This window comes from Ananas comosus, linkage group 17 (assembly GCF_001540865.1).
Source record: "Ananas comosus cultivar F153 linkage group 17, ASM154086v1, whole genome shotgun sequence".
In the NCBI taxonomy this organism is placed as follows: Eukaryota; Viridiplantae; Streptophyta; class Magnoliopsida; order Poales; family Bromeliaceae; genus Ananas; species Ananas comosus.
The window spans coordinates 10,405,713-10,417,883 of record NC_033637.1 but is presented as its reverse complement, the minus strand read 5'-3'; the positions used below and the strand labels follow the sequence as shown (position 1 = coordinate 10,417,883).

The 12,171-nt window shown below is 31.2% G+C and overlaps 1 protein-coding gene across 1 annotated transcript; it reads right to left on the bottom strand.

Annotated features, from left to right (window-relative positions):
- LOC109722689 lies at positions 5,192-12,167 on the bottom strand. Its single transcript, XM_020250800.1, has 4 exons — positions 11,760-12,167; positions 10,312-10,370; positions 7,076-7,193; positions 5,192-5,497 (listed from the first exon to the last, which is right to left on the bottom strand). Exons 1-4 carry the CDS (start codon positions 12,044-12,046, stop codon positions 5,419-5,421), a joined length of 543 nt encoding a protein of 180 aa, XP_020106389.1. The 5' UTR covers positions 12,047-12,167; the 3' UTR covers positions 5,192-5,418.

The window sequence follows — 12,171 nt, the reverse complement described above, 5'->3', positions numbered from 1 at the left end:
GCTCGTAGGTATCTTTGGTTCGGAAATAAGCAAAATGCGACAATTCTAGAAATAGATATAAATTAAGTTATAAGCGGAAATTAGATTAATTTTACGTTTGAATGAAAATTAGATTATTTATATGAATAAAAAAAATAGCGTTTGGTTAGATAAAATGGAATAAAAATTAAAATGGATAGTTATAAATAAAAAATAATGATATTATTTTTTATATTAGAATTTAAGTTTTATATTTTATATTTATATTTTAGAATTTAAAATATAAACTTTTAAATTTCAAATTTTGCCAACTCACTCACGTAGAAGAAAAATAATTAGAAAACGATGAATTATTCGTTATCTTTAATAATGTTTGTCGTCTAAAATTTAAAAAATTGTGAATTATTTATCTTTTTTTTTTTAAAAAAGTAAAAAATAATACACTGTTTTTTCAAAGACGGTGAATAATTTATCGTAGTTCTCATATTTGTCCAATATGGCATTAAATTGACGAAAAGAGGATTAATTGGCTAAACAAAATTATGAGAAGATCATTGATCAATTAGAAATTTTTTTAGGGTCATTTTAAAAGAAAAACTTATTTAGAGTAATGAGCTTTTACAGTGTTCACAGCATGGCTCCAAACTAAAACCTAAATCTAATTCGGTTTGGTTTGAATCGATTCCAAAAATAAATTGGATCGGGTCAGTTGTGAACTTTTAATTAAAAGTTTCGGCTCAATTTGAGAATCGGCTAAAAGCTAATCCAAACCGAACCAATAATTATCCTCCTATGGAGCCAAAGGAGGCAAATGGATCTATATCGGAAACTCGGCATTAAGGTGAAAAACAAAATATAGAGAATAAAATAATCAGTACCAAATTAATCGCAATCAACTAAGAAACAGAGCGAAGGATTCCTTTTTTTCTTTAATCCCTCTCGATCTGCTAAAAATCTATCAAAACTTACGAAAAAAAATAAAATAAAATTTTATCAGCTCCGAATTTGTTCTATCACACCTAGAAAATGGGATGGGATGGGAGTGCATTTCTATCTGAGTCGTGAACTTCTGCATGCACGTAAGTTTAGAAATTTAATTCGTGATCTCTTCTGAACAAAATTTTCAAATATGCATGTATTAAGCAAGATCAAATGACTTTATAGTTGTGGTTATTCCGCACTCTTCTTTCATATAAAATTTTATTTCAAACATAAAATATGATGATTTTTTTTTGGGTGTGTGTGTGTGTGGGTCCCTCGGTCCATTAAACTATGTTCACGCCTAAACTTTCCCTCGTTGCGAAGCAATTCGTTATCCACCGTGTCACACGTGATAACTGATAACGACTCTGGAACACTTATATCCGTTTCGTACTACCATTCGATTTAAAAAAAATAAAAAAAAATAAAAAAAGAATTTTTTTTATAAATATTCATTTTTCTCCTCTATCCTCTATTTTTTTAAAAAAATTTCTCATTGCAAATTATATAATTTTGTCTCAGTAACATTTACATTTTGGTATTATACGTCTGTATAAATATACCCCGTATGGTTGTATACGCAGTGTGACTTAGTTAGTTAATTCGTATTCGGCAAAAATTTAATATGGGTATAATTCGAATAAAATTCGTATTTTAATTTTTAAATTCGTTGAAAAATACAGCTTAAAAAATGGATTCACTAATTATTCGGATACACGATTTATACGAAAATTAAAAGTTCACCAATTAAAATTCGGGATAAAAAATTTGGCTATTAAACTAAGTTTTTTTCTCTACATTTTTCTACTAACATATATAGTTATAAATTCTTAAGAATATAAAAATAAAGTAGATCAAGTTAAAAAAAATAATAGCAAATTTTATAATTGTCCCCATCTTCATCTTTTTTATAATCTATATATTTCGAAAGTTCATAAGGTTTTTCAATAATTAGCGAATAATTAGTGAATAATTCGTCAATAATTTGTCAATAATTCGGAAAAACAATTTTATCCAAAAATTTTACACCTTTTTTTGGCCGAATAGTTCTGCATATGCGAATTATTCGTGAATAATAAATCTAACAAAAAAAAAATGCATTTTATTCTTTTTTTTTAAATAAATCACATACAAACTGTTTTATTCAGATTTTTAATAATTCATGAATTAACTAACTATGGTGTGGTGTATATAATTTTTGTAAAAACTTCAAATACCATTCATATGGTTTCGTACTTTCTCACTTTAGTACCCTGTTGTTTAAAGTGTATCACTTTCGTACCTTGTGGTTTTATTTTTTTTCTTTTTGTTATTCACTCTACTAATTTTTTTCGTTGTACTAAAGTGGATATTTGATAAAAAAAAAAATTTGTAGATAATTTAACTAAAAGTTAACAAAAGAGGTGATGAAAGAAAAAAAATAAAATCACAGAATACTAAATTAATACACTTTAACCCACAGATTAAAAAGTACGCAGTCAAAGGTGTGGTATTTAAAATTTACCCTATAATTTTTGGTGTCTTTTTACTTTTTCTCTCTTGTGTGGACACCTCTTTCTCCTTCACTTCCTCCCAACCTTTGGCTTTGACACCTCCTGCTTGGATTGCCACAGGTGTCAATTCATAAAATGGGCCTGGACAGGGACACCTGTGAGAAATGATTATGCTAATGAGGTTTAGGTTTGGATTATATTACTTATTTTAATTATCTCCAATTGCTTTACAATTTAAATATTAGTATAATACATACAGTTCGACTGGAATATTTCTAATAATACCAAACACTTAGTGCTATCAAGTTTTCACCATTAAATCTTCCCCTTTACTAATTTTATCTCTTAAATTATGCTATTATACCAAACAAAACTCGAGAGAGACCATTGTCATCCTAATTCTATAAATTTTATCCAAAGGCCGAAAATTTATTATCACCAATCGCTTGGTGCTATTAAAAGTATTCCAGCCTAATTTTAATATATATATATATATATATAGAGAGAGAGAGAGAGAGAGTAGAGAGTCCAACTACTATACTCTTATGAGTACGATCGCCCTCGTACTCATAAGTCGTTTTCGATGATAGAGCTTCCGAATTGACGATTCATACCGTTAAATATTATTTAGAGCATTTAAAACTTTTACAAATCAAATTTCATGATTTTTCGACATCATTTACTTTATGATCAAAATGTTACAAAATTGATAATTTTAACGGCTAGTATGAAATACTTGCTAGCTTAACGGTGTAAAAGAATCGGAATCGGTTGAATTTTTGATAGAAAGTTCTATTCACTATTTAGATAGAAATTAATAACTCCGATCTTAAATTGAAGAGAATCGGTTGAATTTTGATAGAAATATTCTATTCACTATTTAGATAAAAATTAATAACTCCGATCTTAAATTGAAGGATCTGATCATCCATTTTTAAGACGTCGTTCTATTTTGACTGTTTATTTTATACTCGCTAGTAGATTTTATTATGATTTCAAAAAATTATAAAATTTATTTTTTAGAAGTTTCAAATATTCTAGATCATATTTAACGGAGTGTATTGTTGATTCGAAAGCTTCATCATCAAAAATAACTTATGAATAAAAAGGGCACCATACTCATAAGAGTATACTAGTTCTAGGACACGGATACGGACACGATATGTCGATTTGATAGCTTTCTAAAAATTGCACCATTTTTTCAATTGCACCTTTGTTTCACTTTCTGTAAGAAAGAGGGTGACGAAAAATAAAAAAAACATAAGGATAAGACGAATGGTGAGAGGAAAAGAAGAAGATGTACAAGAAAAGAAGAATAAGATGAATGACACAAAAAAAAAAAAGTAAAACGCGTGCTTAGTAACAACAAGAAGAAAAAGAAAAAGAAAAAAAAAAAAAAAGAGTCACGAAGAAGAAGAAGAAGAAGAAGAAGAATGGGAAGGAGGATGAGGAAGAAGAAAAAGAAAAGAAGAGATGAGAGGAAAAAGAAGGGCGAACCGGGTTGCACTATTTGGCGCGAAAGTTACACCAGTTTGTAGCAATATTGTACTACTTAGTGGGAATATTATTATATTGCACTGTTTGAACAAGTAATGCTATTTAAATAGATATTGTACCATTTATCCGCTATGTTGTACACATTTATTTTTTCGATTTTTTTAACCATATTTTTTAAAATTTTTCCCAACAATAGATTTGGGAGGCATTCGGATAAAATGAGTGCACTATTTGGGAACTATTTTTGGTAACCAGTGGAACGGGAAAAATCGAATTGATATATAACCTTGTTTGGTGGGACCATATATATCTGGTTTATAAATAACTATTTTAGATAAGAATTGAGTTGATTTTGTAACAAAATTGATTTGGTTAAAAAAATTATGGATAAAATAGAGTTTGAGATACTTCGATTATTTTTTTTTATCTATTCAATGTACTCGGCAAATTACTTCAGCAAATTACGTCAAACTGAAATAGGAAAATAAAATATATTTGTTTTGATAGGACTTAAGAGTATAATTCAAATTTTACTCATAAAATAAAAATGCACGTGCTAAATTAATTCAAACTTTAATAGTAAAAAACTGATCTTGCCCAAATCATTTAAATCCAGTTACATTTCTATTTCTATTCGATATGTGATTATTAGGTTCGACAGACTCCCCCCCATTAACATCCTGAGATTATTGGGATGTGATAGACTTTTCCCGTTAAGCCCCTCACATCCTTGTCAGTCCAATCACACATACTAGTCCCTTGTTAAGGCTCTAACGTCCTCGTTAGTCCAATCACACATACAGCCCACTAAACGATGTGAGACTTGTCTCGCTAGTCTTATCATCCAGATCGTCTCGCAAGCCTTGTCATTCAAACCATGGCATAGTCGGTCACCTAATACCAAATGTAACGACCCAGTCCACTAGCAACAATAACTTGTTGGGCCCAAAGTACTGGTCCAAAATGCTTAAGTCCAATTATTATTACTAGTATCTAAGTCTCATATATACTCAATCACATTCTCATTCCTATCCGATATAAAATTATTGAGGTGGGACAAAGAGAGAGAAAGAGGGGCCACAGATTGCAATTTAAAATTTAAGCTACAAATAAATTTGAACTGTGTATAGATTCAGTAGAATAAATCGACATTGCGTGTATATTTATCTCTTCAATGATATGGACATGTTTGATTTATCTCTCTTCAAATTAAGATATGAACATGTTTTTACTTTAAGATGTTCAACAAAACTTGCATAAACTGGAACTGGAAAACACAAAGTGGATGATTACAATGAAATTCTCTCTTACTATATATAATAATAACTAGCAACAAATAAGAGCACTACCCTTTCACCATGAACAAGAGCCTCACAAGATCCCCCAAATAGTAATTTTGCTTCTTAGCTTCTACTATGGCTTCTTTTTTTTTTCTTTTTTTTTTCTTTTTTTTTTTTGGGAGTCAACATTAATAGACATTGTTGAGGTAGAAATATAAACCGGCTAGACCCGCAACTCCGAGCACAACAGCAACCGGCAAAGCCCGCCTGCAAAACACCACAATGGCGTAAAAATGATATACAAAGTTGGGACAAAACTTAAGTAGCTAGGGAGCTCCATAATAAGACCTCGTTAAGAAACACTTCATCTGCTGCCATGTTTATAAACAACATGTATCTCAAAAGAAATAACTAATGAGGATTGACAAAAAAATTCGACCCGCTTTATTAATTGTGAATCCATTACTTAAAAAGAAGTACTAAGTTTACAACTCAAAAAGAGTATTAGAATTACAACGCTCAATTCAAGAATTATAATTCTGCCCATAAGATTTATATAATCCTTCAAGGGGTTTAATAATAAAAGAACAAAGAATAATATGACTCGTGAGAAATGAATTATAATCCAAGAGTCAACTTCTTCGCACCAAGTCATATTTCTTATATTTTTTTTAATATTAAAATTCAAAAGGATTGTATGAACCCTAGGGTTACAACTCTTGGATTGAGAGTTGTAATCCTATAACTCTTTTTTGGATTGTAAACTTAGCATTACTCATTTAAGTAATGGATTCAAAATTAATAAAGCAGATCATTAATAGGCTGTACCTTAATCCAAAATTAAAAAGGTCCCTTGCACTTTAGTTCTTATCTTAAATGCCCTAATTAATTATAAATTGCGTCACTTACCACCTTACATTTTACCACTGTCTCAAACAGATCCAAAAGTTTTAAAAATTGACAAATTACGTCGTAAAATAACAACTACAACGAATTGATACATCACATCTCAACATCCATTTAATTTAGAATCAAAAGAAGATTAAAAAGAAATTAAGATAAAACAGATCTCCTGTTTTACTAATACTATTAAAATTAATAATTTGTAACTTCATCTACAAACTTTTTTTTTTTTTCACAAAGTTTTATAACTGAATTCAATAATAATTCCAAAAACTGGATGTCTAGACCTATTTGAGATAATGACAAAGTTCTGTAATAAGTGGGTAACTAATGCAATTTCTACAAGCAGGGGATAACTACAAAAATGAAACTAAACCACAGGGGGCAAATTTGAATTTAGCCATGAATAGTTGAATAAATAGGTAAAAGAGCTAGGGTTGAGACTTCCATACTATCAAGTCGTTTTCGATATTGGGATTTCTGAATCAACGATCGGCTCCGTTAGACCTGATCTGAAGTATTTAAAGTACCTAGAAAATAAATTTTATGATTTTTTGATATTATTTGCCTTATGATCGAAAGGGCCCAAAATCACCAATTTTAATGGCCGTGGTGAATCGTTTGCAAGTTTAACAGTATAAAAATATTCAAATTATATAAAATTTTGATTAAATTTTTTTTTAATCTAAAATTTTAGGATTATATAATCACCTTTTGTGAGATTTCTTTTTTTTTTTAGTTTTTGATTTTGAGCAATTTCGATTAGTAGATAAATGATATAAAAAAATTATGAAATTTATTTTTACGTACTTTAAATATTTTACATCTAGCCTAATAAAATTCGATCGTCGATTCAGAAATCACAGCATCAGAAACAACTTGATAGTGCGGAAATCGGCATTCGTGTTTTTAAATAGTGGGTAAAAAGGAGGTGATAATAACCCGATGGCTTCATCTCGCTTCAGCTGCGCCTTCCTCGCCTTCCGCACGCCCGTTTCATTTGCATTCTTGGCAACTGCAGGTTGGTACGGCCGAAATCTTCTTTTGGGGGCGCCACAGACTGCCAATAACAAACCAAAGTTAAAAAAAAGATTTATAAAATTTATTCGAATTATTTTGATTCGTGTTGTAATAATTTGACCCGCTAGCAATAATAACTCGTTGGGCCAAAATCACCGGCCCAAAATACTTAAGCCCAGTTATTATGTTTAACCCAATCGAGCTTATATATTCTCATATCTGGTCATAACTATTCGATGCGGGACTATTGGGGTATCACACGTGTTGGATTATATGAAATAATTGTTACTTTTTCAAAAACTTGAGCCGTGTAGAGAAAAATGTTTGTATATTTAATATTCTCTCTCATACGTAGAGAAATGTGTAGAGAATGTTTTTATATTTTTATATTTAATACTTTCTCTTTGTGTAGAGAACAATGTTTCTATATTTTTATATTTAGCAATTAGACTATTCACTTTTTAAAAATCTTTTAATTTATTTGGTTTAAGTGGTTTGATGACTCTTCGAATATAAAATTTAGGCTAATTATTTTCTTAATAAATTCATAATTATGTAAATTGCATAAAATATACTACCTAAATTCATAAAGATAAATGACGGATTCAGATTTTCAAGTTAAAGAGTCGCAATTGACTCTTTAACTACAATAAATTAAAAGATTAGATAGTAAAATCAAAGTTTTTGAAAGATCAGNAATCATCAAGTACTTAGCCAAACTGTGCTAGGAAGGTGATAACTTGATTTGGGGAAAAATATATAAAACTTTCTTCAATTATCATTCTTTTGGATTCAGATTTTCAAGTTAAAGAGTCGCAATTGACTCTTTAACTACAATAAATTAAAAGATTAGATAGTAAAATCAAAGTTTTTGAAAGATCAGGTATTTGAATCCAAAAGAATGATAATTGAAGAAAGTTTTATATATTTTTCCCCAAATCAAGTTATCACCTTCCTAGCACAGTTTGGCTAAGTACTTGATGATTAACAAATGTAGTTTCAAATTCAAAGCACGGTTGCTTTATATTTCTAACTGAGTTCATTTTCCAAAATATAAACGAAGCAAATAGTTTGCTATTTAAAAAACAAAAACAAATCAAATTATCATACCATACCTTAATTTTAATTTCTATTAAAGAATATAGAGTACCAGCTACAAGAAATAATTTCTCCTTTCTCTGTTATCTACTTCATACTTATGTGGCATTGATATGACGGTAAATAAGATGTCATGTTATCGCCACATCATTATTACCGGATCATCATGATGACTGTGGTTGATGATGTGGAAACAAATAACTAAAATATCATATCACTGTCACATTAGCAGCACGCTATTATGCAGTCAGGGACGGAGCTATTCAAGGCCGACATTGGCCTTAGCTCCTCTCAATTTTTTAAAAATGACATAAAAGTTTCTAATTACAGTATAGTTAAAATTAAAAGATTATAAATTTTAGATGGCAAAGTGATTTTTTTTTCTTTTATGGCTCGTAATGTTGCATTTCTTTCGAGACAAGGACCTTTTATCATAACTTCTGCTCATTACATACCAACCGCTGTATGAATAGTATTTACTGTTGCAGCTTGAGTAGCGTAAGATGATTTTTTTTTTTTTATAAAAAGTTTGTGTCTTATACATCCAACTTGTGTTATAATTTTTTTTTTTTTTGAGATGAATAGTGCCCCCACCCCCTCCTTCACTGAAACCTAAATTCTAACTTCGCGCCTATTGCATGATCTAATTGTAATTTTTTTTAAAAAAAAATAACTAAATATTATAGTTTATCCATGTTTTCTATCATTACTGAAAAAACAACATCAATATTTACAGTTCAATTGGTTAATTAACCTGTTTAGTGTGACGCCCTGTCTTTCCAGAAGGTTATTCATTCTAGAACTATTCTAATTCTAATATGCTTAACTCTCCTAACCTCTTGAACTAAGTCACCACCCATAATACTATAATTAGGCTAAGAAGTTTAGTTAGAATTATTTTTCACGTTTAGAAACCAATACACTATATGCATGTGACATTAGGGTTTCAAACAGAGGAGAGCTAATATTACATGCTTTGTGCTCATCATTGTTCCTTAGACAATATTACCTGCAACGACCCGACCCGCTAACAATAATAACTCGTTGGGCTCAAACCACCGGCCCAAAATGCTTAAGCCCAGTTATTATTACTAGCATGTAGGTCTTATATAAACTGATCGGAATCAGTATCCTATCCGATGTGGGACTATTGGAGGCGTTACAAACTCTCCCTGTTTAGACCCTGACGTCCTCGTCAGGTGGCTCCTACGGATTCAAGAGGTAGCTCCCACCAAATCCGTTGGTGTAGCACTTTGTCCCGCATAGTACTTAGTTCTCACACTTCCGGCTGATGTTCGTCTCTGATACCAATTGTAACGACCCTACCAGCTAGCAACAATAACTCGTTGGGCCCAAACCACCGGCCCAAAATGCTTAAGCTCAGTTATTATTACTAGCGTGTGGGTCTCATATAAATTGATCGGAATCAGTATCCCATCCGATGTGGGACTATTGGGGGCGTTATATTACCAATGTGATAATTCTACTTAAAATATCAGTCAACTTTTGAAATCCTGAAAAGTGCTTTGCCTTGTTTCAATCTTTCTTTTTTGGGAAAACTTCGAAAACCCCTCATATGGTTTCGTAGTTTCTCACTTTGCCCCCATGTGGTTTACAATGTATTAATTTGCCCCCTTGTGATTTTTTTTTCTCTTTTTTCTTATCAATTTCAGTATTTTTTTTCTTAAATTAGTGATAAAGTTAAAATTAAAGAGTACTAAATTGAATATTTGATAAACCTAGATGGGTATCCGAAGCTTTTTGTATATAATTTAATGAAATATTAACGAAAAAGCTACCGAAAAGATAAAAACGAAATCACAGGGGGGCAATTTGATACATTTTAAACCACAGGGTGGAAAAATGAGAAACTACGAAACCACGGGTGGGGTTTTTGAAGTTTTTCCTTCTTTTTTTCTCCCCACTGTAGTTGTCATTATCATTGCTAAATCTATTATTTGGTTTTTTTTTTTTTAATGAATGGAGTGAGTAGCTTGTTATTTTTTAAAAAAATAAAAGCAAAAAATAAAAAATAAAAAAGTACTAGTGAGGAAGCTTACCAGGACAGAAATAATTATCAGGAACCTTCTCAAAGGGAGTCTTGTCATTGTAAATATAGCTGCAAGATACACAAAAACAAATGCAATATTAGTGCATTCAAATGCAGTTCCCAACCAAGTTTATTACCAAACTATGGAGGACATATCATTTGAGCCTTTTTTATATACAGTAGATATATTAATAGTAACATATTACAAAATTATAAAGTTTTGATTGAAAATGTTATGCTGATATTTATTACTGACACAAAGGGCTGTGCCGATATTGGTACAGAGTGTGCACCACACATCTCTCGTGCCAATGACACGATAATTTTTATTTTTTTTTTAAATAATAAAAATTGGCATATTTTGAGTCACCGCTTAATTAGTTGGAAAGTACACAAAATCGCAATTTAATTAAATGTTTTTAAAATGTCCAACCTCTTCAGGGTAAATTTTATTGCTAAACTTGAAAAGAGAGTGTTACTCAGAAATGAATTTGAAACTCTTCATGGGGCTCAATCAAATATATCTACAAACTTTGAGGAATTGAGAAAACTAATGAAAATGGTTAATAATATTTAAATTTTGTCATTGCTGATAAGAGCAGAAAAATTGTAAGTTTAAAATTGTTATAATTTACGAACCACTAAAAACTATATATTCCAGCTAGAGATGCAAATGGAACGGATCTGAGAGTAGGTAGAGATCCCATTTCCCACCCCGTTGTCTTAGCTGGCGAAGACAAATCCAGGGCAGATTAATTTTCAGGTAAAAATGTACATAAGTTATCTGAACTATGAACCATTTTGATTCGACTATCCAATCTTTTAAAATTTTAATTTTACCATCCAACTTTTCAATTTTGTTTGAATTTACTCAGTCAACGATACTTTGACCTCAAAATTTGAATATGTTGTTTTACTTTTACATATTTAGTTACTAGTGTACTTCATGCAATTCTCACAATTATAAATCCGTTAAAGCAAGTGATTAACTTTAATTTTGAAGTCAAAATATGATTGACCGACACAAATCAAAGTTAGATAGTACAATCAAAATTTTAAAAATTTGAGTAGTTAATTCAAAATAATTCATAATTTTTATCTTATTTTTTATCCTCTAATTATTGCTCCATTTGGGCAGGTTGGGACGGGAGCAAATTTTTGACAAATGGGACAGATCGAGCCCATTTTCTTCACAGATCGTAACAAATTCAAAATGAATTATTATTATTATTATTATTATTATTATTGGTACTCATTAGCCCTCCATTTGGTACAGATCGAGGCAGGAGCTCTATCAACACGTCCCAAATTGCATCCCTAACTCTAGCGTAGTAAAATGTTGTATTTTACCGCCTTATAGTAATAAATATATAGAATAAAGCACTCTATCTACTATCACATGATTTAGTAAAAATAAAACTTTTCGAACTACAGAATGACAAAGTAAAAATAAATTACCCACAATCGCGGCAAATATAGGCCTGCTTGGAGGCGACTCTCATGGAGAATCTCGGCCCGGCGGCGGCGGCGGCGGCGGCAGCGGGTGCTTTTCTGGGAAGCGCTTCCGCCAGCAGCAGATGCACCGAGGGGGAGAAGAATGCCGACCGGAACGCGAACCCGTCGGGGCTTCTCCGTAGACCTGCGCTGCTGCCACCGCCACCGCCACCACCACCGCTGCCGACCGGAGGCGAAAGAGAAGCTGGAATATTGCTCCTCCGCAGCCCTGCTTGTGCTTGAAGAGCCATGTTAATTACTTTTTTTTTTTTCTTTTCTTTTATTTTTAATTTTTATGTTTTTTTTTTTTTTGGGTGGAGTGTTTAGTGCTCAGTGTTTGCTTTTGTGATGAAAAGAAGTGTTGTGAATATGGAGG